Here is a 21175-nt window from a genome sequence, read left to right on the forward strand (position 1 = left end):
GTTAATAGCTCTGCATTTGGTTCTTTTACTAAGGTAAGAAGGGATGTTCACTCAGGATATTCTAAATGCTGCCGAGTAAGTATTTTGAAAGATGAGCAAATCTTAGCAGGGCTGCAAGACTGGCCAAAATAGGAGTTTAGGGACATTCAGCTTTGTGCCAGACCTAGCTAGGCTTTTCCCTGCTGCATCAAAGGGTTAGTTACTTAGTCTTGCCCTTGTCTTTTCCCTGCAGTAACCCTCCACTGAGTGAAGAGATGTTGCCTCCTGGGGAGTGGATGTGTCACCGGTGCACTGTTCGCCGAAAGGTAATAATGCTGCTTTCTGAAGGCTCTGCTCAAAATGCCAGATCTAGAGCACTGATATTCTAGAGCTAAGATGGCCTGGCCCTCAAGGCATTTTCGTCCCTTTTTCTTGTCTTTTCCAGCCCTGGAATCACCCCACTCTCCCCATGGTGACTGTTTGGAATCCAGTAGGGCCTAAAAATCCAAACATGGGCTGCTGAAATGGGCAGAAGAGGTGTGTTAATTTACTGAGCCATGTTCAGTCACCAGTGGCAGGAGTAGTCTCATCTTTTTGTTGACCTCCTAATAAGTGGCCTGAATGTGACAGCCTTATCCATGGCTAAAGAAAAAGAAGGCTGCTTCTCCAGCTTGATGGAAAAGGGATTTTTATCTCCCCCCAAGGCAAATAAGTCACTGGTATCCAGAGCCTTGGCCAGGTGTATTGCATGGAGAGGATTTTTGAACCTGTTTGTACCTCAGGTTGCCTAATCTCTCTTTAGCTCCCCTTCCCTTAGCTTTGATAATTCAGTACTGGCTTAAGAACATGGTTCGTTATTTTCTACTTTGAGAGTTTTTGTGGAGTACAAGAGCTAAATTCTCCCTTATCAAAAAAGGAAGTAGGTGTGTTTCTACTCAGATATGATTACCCAATCCTCAAATATATAGGCTATGGATTAGAATTTGTCTGTGAGTTGTAAACCACCCCCTCTCCCCCACACTAATTATACACTGAGCAACTTTACTTTGTTGTGACATCACTTCTGTTTTCCTCACCCCTGAACATGATGTCACAGTGAATGATGACTTCCTTAGTTGCAGAAACAGGATGAGGGCATGATTCAGAGATTGTGGTTTATGTGTGTAACAGTTTTCAGCCTTTAGGAAGAAGGTAAACAGTTAGGCAGGCACTGTTTTTCACATATGTGCACAAGAGTTCCTATTACAAAGCAAGCCAAAGCCAAGTCAACCACGTAACCACAGCTGAAGCTCGATTTCTCCTAAAGTCCACAAGCCAGGCCATCCTCCAGCCTGTCCATCTTCCGGGATCCTTTCCTGTGCATCCCCAATTAGGTTACAGCAGGGCCTGTAGAGGCACCTGCCAGCCAGGAGGCATTTCAGAAACTTGCCACTCAAAGAAGTTGGCCCCAAAAGGGTTGGGAGGAGCTGAGGGAGAAGAGGTGAAGCCAGATAACAAGGGTAGAGAAAAGGAACTAACATTATGTTAGTTTCCATCATATGACAGGAATGGAAACTTGTTATCGCATTTAATCCATACAGCCATCACAGGGTGCCAATAGTAGATCTCCATTTTGGAAAAGAAGAAACTGAGACTCAGAAATGTAGATTAACTTTCCCAAGGATTCAAGGAAATTGACAGAGCTCTGTTACTTTAACAGTTTTCTAGAAGCAGAGCTGTTTGCTGAGAGGATTATAGTATGCCCTTTTCTGACACGGTGCTTCTCCTGAGATGCCACTCTGACCTGCTTTCACATGGACCTCTTTGCCTGCCAGTGCCAAATCTGCCTTTCCCGCCACCATTACTCCCTTTTGGCCTCCTGTTCACTGAAGTGGATTGAAATGATACATCCTCTGGGCCTCACCAACCCCTGATGTTCAGATCCTATCATGATTCCTGGTGGAAGCTAGGTCTTCCTCCAATACAGAGCCATCCCTTTCATATATATGACCCTCTTTATCTCCACTATATCCCTAAGAGAAGGAGGAGAAAGGTTTTATTAGCCTCACTTCATAGATGGAGAAATTCCTGCCCACCAGCATGAGTCACCGAAGGTCAGAGGGAATCAGTGGCAGAACTGGGACAAGATCCCAGATTCCCTAACTGGAGACCAGTGTTAAACCTTCATTTGACCACTATATTTGGAGTCTTGGAGGAAAATAGATCATCAGACATCCAGTTCTACTAGGTACACTTAGTCTTTTTCCACTTCCCTACCTTCTAAGAAGTGTCATTTTCAGAGTTCTAGTTAAAAGTGAGATATTGAAAACCACCCTTCTTGGACACCATGATTGCTGGATCGCTCCCCTTCCCATACCACCCCTCCACCTTGTAGCATAGTTACTCTCCATGCCAGCATCTAACCTCCTTGAACTGGACGCTCTACTTGCCTGTTTTTACTACCGTTGCTTTTGTAGACTTTCTTTATTGTGACCAAAATTTTTAAAACCATCCAGAAGGTCAGGATGCTTCAAGACAAACTACAGTGATCTCATTGATTTTCACTATGTTATTCTTACTGTTCTCACTTAGTCTCACTAAATTTATTCTCACTGTGTTAACATTTTAGCCATTTGACCTGTACTTTATAGATGTTGTGTGTTATATGAAGTTAGGGTTAATGATGTATAATTGTTCCTAACTTTCCATGCTTTTTGGTGATTCCCTGCTGTAATAGTTTTGTCAGCTTTAGATTAGTTCAGTCATAGTTGTGTCAACTTTAACAGACCAGTGTTCCAAGTCCCCAGGTGGATGATTCTGTCATACATAAAGCACTTTCATAATTTTGGTTAGTGGTCTGTCTTTGTAGCACCCATCTCTTTCTTTTTTGTGGTACTTTTCATGATGGGCCCACCTGTTCATTTGCACAGAAACGAGAGCAGAAAAAGGAGCTGGGTCATGTCAATGGACTGGTGGACAAATCTGGCAAACGGACTACATCCCCCAGCAGTGACACTGACTTGCTGGACAGATCAGCTAGCAAAGCCGAACTCAAGGCCATTGCCCATGCCCGGATCCTAGAAAGGAGAGCCAGCCGGCCTGGCACACCCACATCCAATGCCAGCACAGAGACCCCCACCTCTGAGCAGAACGACGTCGATGAAGACATCATTGACGTGGACGAGGAGCCAGTAGCAGCAGAGCCAGACTATGTGCAGCCCCAGTTGAGGCGGCCCTTTGAGCTGCTGATTGCTGCTGCCATGGAGCGGAACCCCACCCAATTTCAGTTGCCCAATGAACTGACTTGTACCACTGCACTACCAGGTTAGCCAAACCATCATCCTACTCCCTCCCCCACCCCAGCTTTCCCAAAGGATTATTGTCCAGCAAAAGAGCAGTACTGCCTGCAGGGTAAGTCTTTATAGCTGCCATCGTGGGTTCCTGTTCCTAGTTCTGCCTGGAAAGATCTTTGAAGGTCTTAACCACTACAGTGCTTATTCAATTTTCCATTTTGTGACTCTCTAAACTCCTTTCCCACCTCCTCTCAGTTTTTTTTTTTTTTTGAGTAGATGCTATATTCCCATGGTTCAGAAATCAAAAAACATAAAAAAGGCTTATAATTAAAAATTTCTCCTCCACCCTGTCTGCCATTTGCCTAGTTTCCTAGTTGCCACCTTCCTACCCATCACAGGTAACCTCTGGTTGGTTCTTGTTTATTCTTCTCGAATTTCCTTCTGTATATAAAAACAAATACGGATATATGCTCATTATTTTCTCCTTAAATAACATACTAGGTATACCATTCTACACCTTGCTTTTTTCACTTCACAATACGCTGTAAAAGTCTTTTTATATTAATGTAGAATTTCCTCAGTTTTTTTAATGGTTATGTAATAGTCATTGTATAGATATGTCATAATTTGTTTGACCAGTTTTCTATTGATGGACATTTAGGTTGTTCCTAATCTTTTGTTACTACAGGTAGTGCTTCAATGAATAACTTTGTAAATAATACCATTATACACATGTATAGATGTGTAAGTATATCTATAGGGCAAATTTCTAATATTATACTTGCTCAATCAAAACTATGCATTTAGGCCGGGCACAGTGGCTCGCGCCTGTAATCCTAGCACTCTGGGAGGCCAAGGCTGGAGGATCGTTTGAGCTCAGGAGTTCAAGACCAGCCTGAGCAAGAGTGAGACCTCGTCTCTACTAAAAATAGAAAGAAATTAGCTGGACACCTAAAAATATATAGAAAAAATTAGCCAGGCATGGTGGCACATGCCTGTAGTCCCAGCTACTTGGGAGGCTGAGGCAGAAGGATCGCTTGAGCCCAGGAGTTTGAGGTTGCTGTGAGCTAGGCTGACACCATGGCACTCTAGCCCAGCATGACAGAGCGAGACTCTGTCTCCATTTTAAAAAATTATGCATTTAGGCCGGGCACAGTGGCTCACGCCTGTAATCCTAGCATTCTGGGAGACCGAGGCGGGCGGATCGCTCGAGGTCAGGAGTTCAAGACCACCCTGAGCAAGAGCGAGACCCTGTCTCTATTAAAAAATAGAAAGAAATGATCTGGACAGCTAAAAATATGTAGAAAAAATTAGCCGGGCATGGTGGCACATGCCTGTAGTCCCAGCTACTCGGGAGGCTGAGGCAGTAGGATCGCTTGAGCCCAGGAGTTTGAGGTTGCTACGAGCTAGCCTGACGCCACGGCACTCTAGCCCGGGCAACAGAGTGAGACTCTGTCTCAAAAAAAAAAAAAAAATTATGCTTTTTTTTTTTTTTACAGGCATGTGCTACCATGCCCAGCTAATTTTTTCTATATGTTTTTAGCTGTCCAGATCATTTCTTTCTATTTTTAGTAGAGACGGGGATCTCGCTCTTGCTCAGGTTGGTCAGCAAGTGACTTTTGATCATGGTTCTGACTTATGTCTCTATCTTCTTTTTCCTCCCGGCTTGTTCTTTTTTCTCATTTGAAACCAGCCACATGGACCTCAGAGAGATCCATGTGTAGGCCATGGTACATGCTTAGCATCTGTTCTTTTCATTTAATGTTGTTTCCATATTACAGGCTAGGAACTCTGAAGCCAGGGGTAGCTCAGCACCACCAATTTCTTTTCTAGGTTCTAGCAAGAGAAGACGAAAAGAGGAAACCACAGGGAAAAATGTAAAGAAGACACAACATGAGTTAGATCACAATGGTCTCGTTCCTTTACCAGTCAAAGTCTGCTTCACGTGTAACAGGTATTTTCTTTCATACCAAGAGGCTCTTCCTCATATTCAGCAAATGATGCCTTTTCTCTTCCATCCCCTCTTCCAAACCATGTATGTTGAATGTGAACAACCCAGATTCTAATGGTATCAGTACACAGAGACTGACTGGTTAGTGGACTGACCAGAACTTTGAATATGTTCCCTGAAGAATCACAGTACAGGAGTATCGTTAACTGTGTTGATAGAAGCTAGAACAAGAGGAGTTAGACTTAAACTGAAGCATGAAATATTTAGACTAGCTAGTAGGAAAAATTCTGGCCAGCAGGGACATAAGTCCCTGGAAAGGGCACCAAGCATTGTTAAATCACTAAAGATGAGTTTAAAAGTAGTACAAGGCTGGGCATGGTGGCTCAAGTTTGTCATCCCAGGACTTTAGGAGGCCAAGGTGGGAGGATCGTTTGAGACCAGCCTGGGTGAAGAGCAAGACCTCATCTCTTTAGGGAAAAAAAAAAGTAGTACAAGTATTCTTAGTAGTTAGTGTGCATCAGACTGGATGACTTCCAAAAGCCCCTAGGCTGCCGCAGTTGTGCCTTTACTGAGACACTGGTTTCCTTCAAATAGGATCTCTTCAGTGACAGGAACCAGCTGATTCAGTTACTGAAGCTGGACTTGTTGGCTTGGGTGAATTAGAAGGACTTATTATTAGAAGGAGTATTATGGTCAGAGCAGGATAGCAGGAGAGAATAACTATCAGTAAAAGCTGTAGGTAACTACATAGTAGAGCAGTAGAACTCTGAGCGAGGACAAACTGTGGCTCAGAGACCCAAGGAGCTTTGTGTTACAAGTTGTAATTGGCATTTGCTTAGGCCCCCTCCCTTGACAACATGCTTCCATGAATACATGCAAAATCATTTTCCCAGCACACCTCTCTCTAGTTGTCAGTTCTGCCAAGTGCTTCATGCAAAAGGGAAATCTTTTTTTTTTTTGCTATAGTTAAAACTCTAGAAGGGTTGCCAGTGATCTTTCTTTTTAATGATAGTTGCTCTCTTGTAAGGAGTAGAAGGATCAGAGCAGAGTTGGCTATCTTCCCCCAGTGGGTATTGAGCATTGATCATTCCTGCTCTGACAGCCACTTTAGCTATACTCCAAATAAACATTCACTTCCCCACAAGACACATTATTCTTAGAAGAGAGAATAATAGAGAACCTAACAGGAGCCCTGAAATTAATCCTTATCATGAATGTAACTGAATCACTGCAGGGGGAAGGTGTGAGAGAATGTTGTTAGGATTAAGGAGGGGAGGCTATTCCATAGTGCAGAGTTACCTTGCCACAGAAATGGCCTATATCTCTTTTCTGCAGGAGTTGCCGCGTGGCCCCTCTCATCCAGTGTGACTATTGCCCCCTCCTGTTTCACATGGACTGCCTCGAGCCGCCGCTCACTGCCATGCCCCTGGGCAGATGGATGTGTCCGAATCACATCGAACATGTGGTGGTAAGCACAGCAGTGTCCAGTCGCTCCTCTACAGGCATAGCTAGGATGTGCACTGATTCAGCAGAAAGTGTATTAAAGTCAGCTTTGTGCCAGAGTTCACTATCATCTCACAGATGCTGGTTTTTGTAGACCAGCATACTCAGTTCTGATCATTTGGACATACCTCAGCTGTGCAGTTTGCCTTTTCCCACAATGCCTTATTTTGGTTGCATAGACAGACTTGACCCACTAGTGCTTAGCTGTTTGTGAGTAATTTCTCCCACAGTGAATTAAGCAGCTGATGTACATTCCTAAAAAGGGGTATATTAGATCCAACCTTAAGGTAATAAATGGTTGGCTGTCTGGATGGAATGCGTGTCCCAGGTACCAGATGAGGTTCTTTCCTTTCTCTTGTTTAATTCTTTACAACCTCCTTATGATGGCATATATTAATAACAGGAGTTCAGTAAGTAATAAATGAATGGTATGAAGATCTTATTACTTTGCCTCCCAAGAGTCTTGGTACATTTTCCAGAGATTAGAACAGCTGCCATTTGCTTTCTCCAAAAGAGTTTAAGTTTAGGACGTCTCCTTTTGGGCAGTTAGCAGTCATTCAAAAGATTGAATGAGAGAGGGCTTCAGGATGGGGAGCTCTATCATAAGAGCCGCCTTTCCAAATTAAAAAGGTTACTGCTTATGATACTCTATCAAATGATGATAACCATGGAATAACTATTGGCTTTCAACATGGTAGTGTTCTCCTGCCCTTGCACTGAAGGAAACCTCAGTTAAAGACTTAAACACAGAAGAGTTACTTTGTATTCTTGTGACTCATGCCACTCAGATTTATCTAGGAGGAAGCTTCTCTCTGAGGCTTAGTGTGTGTGTCATGTTTTGCTTCCTGCTGAACCAGAAAAAAAAATGACCATAAGTAGTTTACCCAAATATGTATCTTAAAGGGCAGCTTTCCAGCAGATGAGAAATAATTAGTTGTTTAATTTTTTATTACCCACTTAAAGGTTTTGCCTAATTTACTAATTAGGAAGCTGCCACAACCAGTCCTTTCTTTTGAATTAAAGTTTGGGGAGCCAGATGTAGAAGAGGATAAGTGTCATAGTTTGTGTATATTATCGCAGAAACTCTTCTTTCTTCTCTTCTTCTGGCCTCTAAGAGCAGTCCAAGGTTTTTCCCCTCCCGTAGAGGAAGAATGTGAAATTGAGAGGGTTCACTAATGCTCCCTGGTACCATGGAATAGGAATAGGGCAGGGCACACAGGATTCTGGTGCTGACCCAGTTGTCAGCCAAGCTCCTATGTAGGACACAATCCTACTTCCTGCAAGAGAGAGGCCCTTCCTGAGAAGGGAGTCTGAGTCTCTTGAGGGTCAAAGCCTGCATCCCCTCTGAAACCTGTGCTGCTTTTAGGGTACCCTGACAAAGGGTTCTCTGACCTGGAGCAGAAGACTGTCAGAGGCTGAATTTGGAAGGGCACTTCTTTACTAATTCCCTATTTCTTGTCTTCAAGCCTCTGTAGGGAACAGGAACACACTAGTTCTCCACTGGGTTGGGCAGGGCTGAGCGGGAAGTCTCATGCATGTTGCCTGGCCCTCTGACAGGAGTGCTGATGTCCTGGCCCCTGATGGAAGGAACCCATTAGGCCAAAGACTTCTAGTTTTTAAACCCAGAATGGGGTTAACTAGGAGTGGGGCACCTTCCGAGTCTCACCACAGGGGTGTGTCTGCTTTGTCCCTAGCTGAACCAGAAGAATATGACGCTGAGCAATCGGTGCCAGGTGTTTGATCGTTTCCAGGACACCATTTCGCAGCACGTCATCAAAGTGGACTTCCTGAACCGAATCCACAAGAAGCATCCTCCTAACCGTCGTGTGCTCCAGTCAGTCAAAAGGAGAAGCTTGAAGGTGAGTCACGGCCTAGTGCAGGCAAGATGGTGGTCTTTGGTTGCCTTCCTGGCATAGGGTATCATTGTCCCAATTTTACAGTTGGGGAGATGGGAGCCCCAGAGATTTGTCTGTGGCTTCTCAGCAAGTAATGGACGTGACCTTACATTTTAATGCTTGAGGATGGGTTGTCAGAATTATGAGACCCAAACCCCAAGTAGGCCTTTGAAGTCTGCAAGTCTCTAGTTCTCCAAAGGATGAGCACCCTTTAGCTCATCCTCCCAAACCCACATGTGCTCTGTTGTTACTGCCCCCTCACCTGGCACTCATCCTGTCTATTCTTGTTCGATGGCCCGTGTCCTGAGCTATCTGGTGAGAGAGAGCCATATAGAAAGTAAGGAGCTATTTCCAGCTCAGGAACTTAAGAGAAAAATGTGTAAAGGAAAGTTAAATCTATTTTCCAGGCTGCTGTTAATATATCACCTATACTCCAGATTGTAGCATTGCTGTAATAATATCTAACATTTATATGCATTTGACATTTGCTAAAATGTGTACAGAGATTGACAGAAAAATTTCCTTTATTGAAAAACATTTTGTAGTGTTGAGGATGTTTCTTAAACCATTCAGTCTCCTCATTTAGTTAACCTGGAGGCCCAACACTATATACCCATTAAATAAACTTGATTTTTCTCATTTGAAATCCTACGGACAGTCCTATATGCCAACAGAAACCAGCAATTCTTGAATACGGCCACTTGGTGGCAGCCGCATTTTAAAAATCAGTCACACCACTGCCATCACCTCCAGTGGGTGTCAGCACCAGCACGATGCTAACTGTTGGAAGTTGTATAACAAACCCTTAACTGGGCAAATATTTATACTACAATGGAAAAACAAGTTTTCTAAAATTAAATTCAAATGTTTTGAGTTGCGGTTAGGGGATATGAAAGGTGCCATGCCTCATACCTGAGTTAAATGGATATAAAAGTAATCCAGGGTGTGTACCTCGTTGTATAGATTTAGGAGAGAGCCTGGCTGCTGAAATGAACAGACCGAGCCACCTTGATAAAATCTTGTCATTGTTTGGTGCCCCCTCCCGTTTTTTAAATGTTTCCCTATTGAGGAAAATCCAGAGGTTTGAGTTACCTGCAAAGCATTTTGTACTTGGACAGTTTGAGAGTGAAGTGAGGACAGTAGCACCATAAGACACTGACAAAGAACTCCAGCTCTCTCCTGGAACATTGGCCTTTCTCCTTGATTATAGCCATGCAGGTATAATCTACTGAGAACTTTCTCTTTCTTTGTTTTTTTTTTTTTGAGACAAAGTCTCACTTGGTTGCCCCAGGGAGAGTGCAGTGGTGTCATCATAGCTCACTGCAATCTCAAACTCCTGGGCTCAAGCGATCCTCCTGCCTCAGCCTCCTGAGTAGCTGGGACTACAGCCATGCACGCACCATGACACCTGGTTAATTTTTCTATTTTTAGTAGAAATGGGGGTCTTGCTCTTGTTCAGGCTGGTCTCCAACTCCTGGGCACTGCGATCCTCCAACCTCAGCTCCCAAAGTGCTAGGATTATAGGTATGAGCCCCCACACTGGCCAGAATTTTATTTGTTGAAGGTTCCTCTTCACTCTTCCCCAGGAGACAGCCTTAGACTGCTCCATTCCTCCTCCACCCATTCCTGGGTGATGTCAGAAAGCCCATGGCACCAGCTAACACCATTATGGCAGTGACTCTCAACTCACATTCTTTGTCTTCCTCCTCATATTCAGACTTACATCTGCCTGCCCAACCCACAGGCACCTCAGTCTCAGCCTACTTAATACCAGCATCTTCTGCCCCTCCTAATGTGCCCTTCCTCCTATATTTCCTATTTCAGTGAATGACAGCGATCTCTACCCAGTCCCTCAAGTCAAAATTCTGGGAGCTGTTTTCAGTTCCTCTTCCCTTATCCTCCCTAAGGACATGGTCACCAAAATCTTGGTTCTCTGGATGCTTTCCAAATCCACCTTGTGCTTTCACATCTCTGTGCCATACATGCTGCACCCCCCCAACCCTTATTTCCCCTTTGTCTGCTTTGGAAGTTCCTTCTCAACTTCCAAGTCTCAGCTCACATACTGACTTCCTGTAAAATCTTCCCTAGTCCCCAACTCCTATCCCCCACACTAAAAGAACTATTCTCCTTTGTGTTTATGTTTTTTATAGCACCTTAGACATGCCTCTATTCTGGAACCCATTACATCGTGTTGTAATGTTTCTGTGTTTATCTCCCCACTAGACTGTGAGCTCCTTGAGGGCAAGGCTTAAGTTTTATTCATCTCCGGATCTCTAGGACTTGAAACAGTGTGCAGACGCAGGAAGTGCTCAATAAATGTTGGTCGAATGTATGAATGACTCTCTGCTTGTGTGGCTTTTTCATTCTTACATGGTGTGATTCAGAGTGTGTCTTCTGTCTTTGTGCAACAAAGAGGTCTTCAGTCGTTTCATGAGTCATGAATGAGTGGATAAAGAAAACTAACATTGATTGAGTGCTTATCATGAGCCAAAGCTCATGCTGAGCACATCTGCCATGAATGTTCTTATCTCTCAGTTTCTGCTTACCTACCTCCCAAACTTGACACTGAGCAATAAGAACCTAGAGTGCCACTCTGAAGACCTGTCCGGTGTCAGTCTTACACCTTTCAGGCCAAAGCAGAAGACAGCATGCACAGGTTCCTGGGTTCTGCAAGCCTTAGACCTTGATGAAGAAAAGTGGAAGCCCTGCCTGCTGTTTCCATTGCTGTGCCTTGTCAGGCCAGTGTGCGCATGTCAGAGTCAAAGAGATGGGGCACGCAGAGCAATTGCAGCACACTGAGCCTCCTTGTCCTCACTGGACCTCGGAGTGGATGGTCCCTTGGGCATCAGCACCACAGACAGAACAGCGTGCCAGGGCAGAATCAGCTGGACACGTTGGCACTATCTCCCTCTCCTTCCTCCTTCTGTCTATCCTGAACAGGTTCCCGATGCTATAAAATCTCAGTACCAGTTTCCACCCCCTCTCATTGCACCTGCGGCCATTCGGGACGGGGAGCTGATCTGCAATGGGATCCCTGAGGAATCACAGACGCACCTTTTGAACTCTGAGCACTTAGCCACCCAGGCAGAGCAGCAAGAGGTGAGTGAAGGCAGGGCTGGGATTCCCAATCTAATCTTGCTTCCATCTCATGACAGCTGTTATTGCAAACAGCCTCAGTGTCATTCCCATCCCCATCCCTACCTACCCTCACCGAAATCCCCGAAGAGTTGAGTATTCCAGAGAGAACCTCTGACTCAGATCCCAAAGGCAAGTAAGAGAGAACTACAGAGTCAACCGGCCTGCTCCTCCATCAGTCCCCCAGTGCACTGTGAGACAGGCAAATCTGTATTGTAGAAGGAGATGAGCTGACCTGTAGAGAGTTCAGGCGATAGTGCTGGACACACTGCAGGTGCTCGGGTACTTGCTGAGTATTGGTCGTAAGGTGAGCCTTCGTGGCAGGGCCAAAGCACGAACCCCAGGCTCTGCTGACGGGGTGCTGTCTGCCGAGCAGTACCCGTGGGAATGGAAATGGAATCCTGTCAGGAGTCGAGCACATCCTTCCTGGGCGTTCTTGATGGGACCTCGGAAACTGCTCGTCAGCTCTGCTGTAGCCCTGGCCACTGTGGCAGGAAGGACCAGCGCCTCCCAGGCCTCTCACCCTCCTCTCCTCTCCTCTCCTTCCGTTGCAGTGGCTCTGTAGTGTTGTTGCGCTCCAGTGCAGCATATTGAAACATTTATCTGCTAAGCAGATGCCTTCGCATTGGGACTCTGAACAGACAGAGAAGGCTGATATTAAGCCTGTTATTGTGACTGACAGCTCAATCACCACCTCCCTGCAAACAGCTGACAAGGCACCAACACCTTCCCACTACCCCTTGTCCTGCCCCTCAGGGATTAGCACCCAGAATTCCCTGAGCTGTTCTCCACCCCACCAGCCCCCAGCCCTAGAGGACATCAGCTGCAGTTCTTGTGCGGAAAAATCCAAGAAAGCCCCTTGTGGGACTGCCAACGGGCCAGTGAACACAGAGGTGAAAGTCAATGGCCCACACCTCTACAGCAGCCCCACTGATTCCACGGACCCCCGGCGACTTCCAGGCACCAACACACCCCTACCAGGCCTCTCACACCGGCAAGGCTGGCCCCAGCCCCTCACGCCACCAGCGGCTGGGGGCCTTCAGAACCACACTGTTGGCATCATTGTGAAGACAGAGAATGCCACTGGCCCCAGCTCTTGCCCCCAGAGGAGTTTAGTTCCTGTCCCAAGCCTGCCCCCTTCCATTCCCAGCTCTTGTGCCAGCATCGAGAACACCAGCACTTTGCAAAGAAAGACTGTCCAATCACAGATAGGACCTCCGTTGACAGATTCAAGGCCATTGGGCTCACCCCCAAATGCCACCCGGGTGCTCACTCCCCCCCACGCAGCAGGAGACAGTATCTTGGCCACAGGAGCCAACCAACGATTCTGCTCACCAGCGCCATCATCAGGTGAGTGCTGCTAAGACTTGGGATGACTTGGAATAATTTTATGCTCTTCCTGGCAAGTAAGACTTAAGATTTCAAAAACACTTATATGCCCATGAATGCTTCAGAGGACTTTGATCTCTGTATTGTTTGTGTTTTCCCCATTTTTGTAATAGAAGAGGAAGCACATATTAACTTGTCCCCATTTTTATAGATGGGACTGCTTAGGCTCTGAAAGCTGGAGTGATTTCCTTAAGGTGATTTCCACTACTGACTCAGTGGCAGGATTGGAACTACAGCCTGGGGCTCCTGTCTCCCACACCTTCAGGCCTAGTCTTCTGCCTGTTCCATCACCTTAGAAGAAGGCAGCTTGCTCTCTGGAACCACTGTGTCAGCCGGAGGTTCTGGGTAATGGTCTCAGTATCTCACGACTCCTATAAGAGACTAGATCATGAGCAGACTTTCAGAGCCAGCTCATTTGACGGACTTCCATGTCAGGAAGCAGGGACAGAAAACAGCACTGCTTTTCAGAAGCTTGGCCTCAGGCCACATGCCAAAGGGCAATCCCTTAAGTCTATACTTGGCCTAGCATGGACCTGCTCTCTCAGCTGTCCCCAGTCAGCAATCAGGACGTCAGGGTTGCTGACCCCAGCATCTGAACCAGGTTTCAGATGCTGCTGGGAACCCCCGCCCCCGTGGTCTTCTCCCCTCTGAACTGAAGCTGGCCTCCTAGTCAGCTGGGAGTCTCGGTAACCAGGTGACTGATTTCTCTGCATGGGGGCCCGTGGTCCCAGGATGGTTCTACCCTCAGGCTATTTTCCTCTCTCCGTTTATCTCTTAATACCGGTGTGGATAGATTTTGCACACTGTGAGCTGTATTTCAATAGGCAGGAATTGCAGGGGCAGGCACTACTTAGTTTAGGGTAGAGGCAACAGGAAGGTGGTCATGGCCCAGAGAATGAAGCTGCCCCACCACTTTCCCCAGAGCAGTGGATTTCAGTGGTTCTCAGTGTTCTGGAGACTTGCGTGCCCGGGTGCTTTGTCGTTCCATCTGCCCTTCCTCACCACACGTTTTTAGCTCTAGGAGTTCCAGAGCCTGTGGGTTGAGAATCAAGAAGGGAACATCACCTTGGGTCCGAAATCCAGACCTGTCTCAGCAGTGGGGGATTGGACCGGTGGGTTTCCCTCAGGCGACGTAAGTAACAGTCTTCCTGCTCCGTCCCCAGATGGCAAGGTCAGCCCCGGCACGTTATCCATAGGAAGCGCTTTAACCGTACCCTCTTTCCCAGCCAACTCTACTGCCATGGTGGACCTCACCAACTCACTTCGAGCATTTATGGATGTCAATGGAGGTGAGTGAGTGAGTGGCTGCTATTCCACCAGTTGCTATGGTGAAGGTGGTGCTCTGTACAGCATTCGGCTCATTTCAAAAAGCGGGAGAAGATAGCTGAGTGTGGTGGCTAACTCTTGTAATCCCAGCACTTGGGGAGGCCAAGGTTGGAGAATCACTTGAGGCCAAGAGTTGGAGACCAGCCTGGGCAGCAAAGCAAGACTCTGTCTCTACAGAAACATTTTTAAAAATTAGCCAGGTGTGATAGTGCACACCAGTAGTCCCAGCTACTTGGGAGACTAAGATGGGAGGATCGCTTGATACCAACCAAGCCCACCAAGACTACAGTGAGCTATGATGATACCACTGCACTCCAGCCTGGGCAACAGAGTGAGACCCTGTCTCTTAGGAAAAACAAAAAGAGAGAGAGAGAGGGGTTATCTGATCTCAAGGGCTAGGGAGAAGGGGATGAGGAACCAGTGAGAAAAGAACAAACTCACTTCAGGTAGATCATCCGGACTTACAGAATAAAACCAGGAGCCTTGCTCCAAAGGAAGGGCCTCATGTGTGGGAAATCCCCAAGTCAATGAGAACAGGGACAGACCTTGATCTCTGTGAACAGAGTGTGGGTAGAAAATATCCAAGTCTCAATATCAGACATCCAGGCCCTCCCCCACAGACAGGCAAGTGGTTTATTCTGCTCTGCCTTCCTAAGACCACTTTAAAATCACTCTACCCAACACCAGGAGGCATCTGCACAGACTGCATTGAGCCCCCTCTCACTGCAGATGTCGAGTGAGAGGCCCAGCTCCAGATCCTCGTACCACTCTGTGCTCTGTGCTGTTTGAACAAAAGTCATTTCGCTGAATTACAGAAGTGTTGAACTATTTGCTCTGTGACCCTTACCTACTTCCACATTCCATTTCCACCTCAGCTGCTTTTTAATCTTTCTCTTTGGTTAATAGAAATCGAGATAAATATGCTGGACGAGAAGCTGATCAAGTTTCTGGCCTTGCAGAGAATACATCAGCTTTTCCCCTCCCGGGTCCAAGCTTCACCAGGCAGTGTCGGGACACATCCGCTGGCTTCCGGAGGGCACCACACCGAAGGTGCGCATGCACACACCTGCCACCACACCAACAGATCTCTCCTCTGTGTGTGCAAACGGCCGCCTTGCCTCCGTGGAGGATCTGAGCGTTCAGTATCTCAAATCTCCTTGTGTGCCTTTAATGGGCTTACTAACGTATCATGGTTTTCTTCCTCGGAGAGCAAGAACAAGATGACAACCACAGCTTTCTGATTAGACTCGGAAGTCTATTGTAACTGTTTCATGCAAGTCTTATTTTGAGATACAGCAAAGCAGCTACCAGTATCTTTGGGTACATGTGATATGTTTTCTGCTCAGTTGCTTTCAAATATTTGAATTAGAAGGAGTTCCCAAGAGGGAACTTTTAAAAGTTCAAGGTGAGAAATAGAGTAACACTGGGCCAGCCTCCTGTAAATTTTCCCCAAGTGGTTAACTCTGCTTCAGATATCTCTGAGCATTAGCCATTAAGAGCCTTCATGCTTCGAAGTGTGGTCCCCACACCAGTAGCGTCAGCAGTCCCCAAGAGCATGTTAGAAATGGATAGCTCAGGCCCCACCTCAGACCTACTGAATCTGAATCTGCATTTTAACAGGATCATAGGGGATTCATGTGCACATTAAAGTTAAAGTTTGAGAAACACTGGTCCATGCTTTCTGTTTTTCCATGTTTTCCCTATAGTATAGTAGCAGCTGAAATATCCCTGATAAGCCAACCAGCAGCCCAGGAGCTTAAAGTATGATCATCTCTGAATTCCATGGCCATCTTCAAAGATAGTGTTCCCTACCGCATGTCGGCAATGCTGTGGGTGGGGAGAGAAAGCCTCACTCTGAAGCAGCTCATTGTCAGATGTGAGTTTGGAAAGATGAGTCATCCAGTGGGATTTTTCTCCAGGCCATGAGCCAAAGGTCCAGATTTTGTTGGTTTGTGTTTGCGTCACAGGATCTGAGTTTCTGAATGATCCTGTTCCTATGTTTGTCTTATAGTGCAAAGAAAGGAGGTACAGGCCCGAGCTGTGTTCTACCCCCTCTTAGGGTTGGGAGGAGCTGTGAACATGTGCTATCGAACCCTCTACATCGGGACAGGTGAGCCAGCCAGGAAGCCGGGAGAGGCACTGCACCTGCTCAGCCCTAAAGATCAGCACCCTTACCCACAGATGCTAGAAGGGGTGAGGGAATCCCTTTCCAGGGTTGGCTGGTTTTACCCAGGTTATTACCCAGCTTTTACCCAGACGGGAGAGACTAAGACTGGAGACGATCAGTCGCTTATCCTCCCTGGCTCAGGCGCTTTTGCTTTGTGCTCAGTGTGGCATCCGCAGAGATGAAAGTCAGCTCTGAGTACTGCTCAGGGAGGCATTTTCAATACTGCAGGGTAAAACCTGAAGGAGAGGGCAAATGCCTTGTCCCTGGAGGTCTTTGAAAAAGTAACAGGCCCACACATACCCAACCTTTAGTTAGGTACCTATTGGTTCCCTGCCCCACCTCCCCAGGAGTCCTAGAGACAGGTAGCCCTATATCTGGCACAGAGGGACAGATCAGCCCTTAGCCTAGTAATTTCTCTTTCAGGTGATATGATTTATAGGCCCTATACCCCCATGTTGTATTCTCATGGAAATACCCCATCCTCTTCAGTGGTTTAGTGTTCCTCCTCTGGATAGTAACCACATGTTCTAAAGCACATCAGCTGTCAGGGACGGCTGTTCTTTAGCAAGGGGTTGGAAAAGACATCAATTTTTGTTCAAAATATAAGGAGAGGGCCTCCAGCTACCCACCCCTTGAGGTCTCTACTAGCGCCCATCCTACATTTAATTCCCTCCTTCACCTCTCCCACACATACACCTTACAGTCTGTTCTCTGCCTTCCTTTCCTTCCACTCCTGACACCTTGCAGGAGCTGACATGGACGTGTGCCTTACAAACTATGGTCACTGTAACTACGTTTCTGGGAAACACGCCTGCATATTCTACGATGAGGTGAGGGCTGGAGATGGGGTGGGAGGGAGCTTTCCCAACCTGAGGCCCCTCCCGGGCACTGGGTTTTTGTTCAGTGCTGAGGGGGGAGGGGGAAGGGTTGAGGGTCCTCTCCCTTTCTTCCCTCCCTGTCATTCCTGGAGAAGAGTCTTGGTGCCAAGGGCATGCTACCAGCGCTACCTGCTTCCCAAGAGCAGGGCTGCCATTTCCCGTTAGTCATAGGCACAGCAGGAGGGGCCCACCCTAAAACAGGGCAGGGGACCAGCTTAGAAGGAAACCAAGCCCTGCGGGTATGTTCCTGTGAGTTTCATCATCATCACAGGCCAGTGAGTGTCATGTCACCGGGAGCCAGTTCTGAGGGACAGAGTGAAGGAGCAGTGGGAAAGCAGGGGGCGTGGGGCTCCGGGGAGGAAGGCTTACCCCAGGAGGCAAGTCTCTAGCCCTGTTCTGAAAGGAGGGGGCTGGGCCCTGACTGGGGAAGAAAGTGAGAGTTCCTTAGGTAGAGCAGCGGCCTTGTGTCCTCTCTCCCCTTAGCCCCAGGCCCCACGCAGCAGACCACACATCTTATCTCCCCTCCTCCTCCTCAGAATACCAAACATTATGAGCTGTTAAACTACAGTGAGCACGGGACAACGGTGGACAATGTGCTGTATTCATGTGACTTCTCTGAGAAGACCCCGCCAACCCCCCCAAGCAGTATTGTTGCCAAAGTGCAGAGTGTCATCAGTAAGTTGGAGCAGAGGCCTGTGGCCACAAAGCAGAGGCCCCCATCACTTGCTGCCGATGACCTGCTGTCTCTTGCCTTCCTGGGCCCGTTGGCTAAGCTCTCCTTGCTGTGGGCCCAGGGAAGGCCACAGAGAGCAAGTGCTGAGCACCCGCATATGTGCACACACCTGTGTGGGGACTTCAGACTCCACCAACCCTTTCTGAGTGTCTCCCACCCCTAGGCATGCAGCAGTTGGAACGGGGAGATGCAGGGGCCCAACCCTGGTGAACAGCCCAGATGGGTTGGCCACTCATTGTTCCTCTCCTGTGACCATCCCCCTTTTTCCCAGGGCGCCGCCGGCACCAGAAACAGGATGAAGAGCCAAGTGAGGAGGCAGCCATGATGAGTTCCCAGGCCCAGGGGCCGCAGCGGAGACCCTGCAACTGCAAAGCCAGCAGCTCGAGCTTGATTGGGGGCAGTGGGGCCGGCTGGGAGGGCACGGCCTTACTGCACCATGGCAGCTACATCAAGCTGGGCTGCCTGCAGTTTGTCTTCAGCATCACTGAGTTTGCGACCAAACAGCCCAAAGGCGATGCCAGCCTGCTGCAGGATGGGGTCTTGGCCGAGAAGCTCTCTCTCAAGCCCCACCAGGGCCCTGTGCTGCGCTCCAACTCCGTTCCCTAGGGCTGGTGGCCACCCCGCCGCTGGCCTGCATACCCACCCAAGACTCCTGCAATGCAAAAATGTACACAAACCAAGCCCGGTGTTTTCTATACCAGAAACCCTTCAACTACAATCTTTGCATGAAATGAAGAAAACCTTTTGACTTTTTTAAAAATCCTTTTCTTTTCTCAAGTTCTAGGGGGCATTTGCACATATATTTGTACTCGACATTTCATGGGAAAGCGGCAGACCCGAGCTGAGGAACAGCGTGGGCAGGGAGGGGAAGACCTGTGGTCTGGACTCTTCCTCCAACACAAAACCCTTTCCCCCCACCTCCTGCTCCCTCCCCCTCGCCCGCCGTTGTAAAATAATCAGAAACTTGTTCTATTTTGTGGCAGTGACAATAGTTTTATATTAAAAGAAAAAATACAGTTTTCATACAGCAAAATCTATACAATATCATTGTTTTATTTAATATAAAGATCGCTACCCACCCTCCTTCCATGGTTCCCACCCTCCGAGTTATTTTCCCTTTCTGCAGCGGTTGCACTACAGGTAGCTACTGTGTATTATGGACAAATGAGAAATGAATTCTTTTTCTGGCTGTCCATCTATTTTATTTCAAATAAGGAAAAGTGTATTTGGATTTTGTGTAAATACATCTAGTGATGACATTTTTTTCAATGTTTTTAAAAACCGTGTACAGTACTACATGTGGTAGAGCGTTTTCTCAAATTGTCTATTGTAGCAAAAATGTTTTTGTCGTAAACCTGTTTTGTCTCCTTTTTTTGTTCTCTTGCCACTTCTCTCCTCTTCCTCCTGCCCTTGGCTCCCTCCTCTCCTCCCACCCCCACAACTAGTACCAATGTACATAGTAATTGTAATGTTTTAGACTTTACAGAAGCTTTCCTGTATTCTGTATATAAAAAAACAAAAATACTTCAAATTATGTTTTCTGCCTGTCTGTCCTACCTGTCATCACCCTTAGAGGGGACCCACCCTTAGGTCTGGGTTCAACAGGTGTGGGACCCTCTGAGCAGGTCTTATTCCCAGACGTTTAGTCCCCAGGAGAAGTTTGGGAAGAGAGGTGGGTGTTGGAGAAAAGCAAGCCCAGGGTGGGTGGAAGACATTGGAAGGGGAGGAGTGGTTTGTTTGAGAACTCTGAATAACAGAGTGGAATCCAGTCTAGACCCAGCCTTGCCACTTCTAGTTTCGTGACTCACAGTCACAACTTCTGTACAACTGCTGTTCCTCCCTCGCTGATGAGTCTACTGCATTATCTTAATTGTAAAGCCTAAGGGACCTCATTAAACCAAACTCCGTCCTTTCCTCCTCCCAAACCTTAGGAACTCTTCTGGAAGTTTTCCTGAGGACAATCTCCTGCTTCTTAGAGGGCACCCCTGTGTGTACCCCGGCACTATTCCAGCAATGCACCTGTTTGTGTATCAAAATTTTGCCTTAAGGATAGAGAATGGATATTCCACCCCCAGCCTCATCCCACAACATCTACAATTAAATCCTGAACCCACAGTGCAGCTAAAAGGAAACTTCCTCTGGGATCTGAGGTCTGACCCTGGCTTCCATTTATCCATCTAGTTTTGTCTCTACTTCTCTGCTCCCCCTGCCCTGGTGGGCTTCTTGAACTCCCTAAGGGCAGAAACTTTTATATATTCTGCTCAGCATCTCCAAGGCTAACCATACTGCTGTGCACACAAGTGCCAGATATCAGGTGCTAAATCGTACTGAATTTCTCAGGCAAGGTCCTGAGTCACCTGGCCAGGAATGCCCTTAACCCACGCCTCCCTAGCTGTCCCATCCACCTTGTTATCACTTCTTCCATGGAGCGACAGAGCTTTTTATTTTTTTCTTCTGAGACAGGGTCTCACTGTGTCACCCAGGCTAGAATGTAGTGGCCCTATCATTCACAGCTCACTGTAAACTCAAATTCCTGGGCTCAAGTGAGCATCCTGAGTACCTGGGACCACAGGTACACTCCCTGCTAATTCTTTAAATTTTATGTAGAGATGGTGTCTCGCTTCATTGCCCAGGCTGGTCTTGAAATCCTGACCTCAAGCGATCCTCCTGACTCGGCCTCCAGAGTAGTGGGGTTTCAGGCAGAGTGATGGAGTCTCTTTACCCTTTACATTTTCTACCCCCATGAGAACCAGTCCACAGACAAATTTCCTCCTGAAGAGCAATAACAGATTTTATTCTCTGTCCTTTCCTGCTTCCTTTCAGAAACGGAACGAGACATAGACAAGGAATGAGTGAATCCTGAGAGCCCTTTACTACTGGTGCCACCTTGAACACTGTGTCACCTCTCTGGCCTGTATGGGGAAGACGGGGAAGAATCCTAGAAGCT

General features: G+C 47.1%; 1 protein-coding gene across 3 annotated transcripts in view; it reads left to right on the forward strand.

The window, feature by feature from the left end:
* Positions 1-19759, forward strand: part of PHF12 (PHD finger protein 12) — a 41692-nt gene extending 21933 nt beyond the window's left edge. For all 3 annotated transcript variants that reach the window (XM_045525330.1, XM_045525328.1, XM_045525329.1), the window contains exons 3-15: positions 233-305; positions 2889-3282; positions 5085-5205; positions 6538-6670; positions 8400-8564; positions 11541-11699; positions 12290-13085; positions 14288-14413; positions 15357-15500; positions 16462-16560; positions 17365-17447; positions 18032-18170; positions 18500-19759. In XM_045525330.1, the coding sequence (XP_045381286.1) occupies positions 255-305; positions 2889-3282; positions 5085-5205; positions 6538-6670; positions 8400-8564; positions 11541-11699; positions 12290-13085; positions 14288-14413; positions 15357-15500; positions 16462-16560; positions 17365-17447; positions 18032-18170; positions 18500-18834 (2745 nt within the window). In that variant the 5' untranslated portion in view covers positions 233-254 and the 3' untranslated portion in view covers positions 18835-19759. The remainder of the gene's footprint in view (positions 1-232; positions 306-2888; positions 3283-5084; positions 5206-6537; positions 6671-8399; positions 8565-11540; positions 11700-12289; positions 13086-14287; positions 14414-15356; positions 15501-16461; positions 16561-17364; positions 17448-18031; positions 18171-18499) is intronic.
* The last annotated feature ends 1416 nt before the right edge of the window (positions 19760-21175 follow it).

Source organism: Lemur catta, chromosome 15 (genome assembly GCF_020740605.2).
Source record: "Lemur catta isolate mLemCat1 chromosome 15, mLemCat1.pri, whole genome shotgun sequence".
Taxonomy (NCBI): Eukaryota; Metazoa; Chordata; class Mammalia; order Primates; family Lemuridae; genus Lemur; species Lemur catta.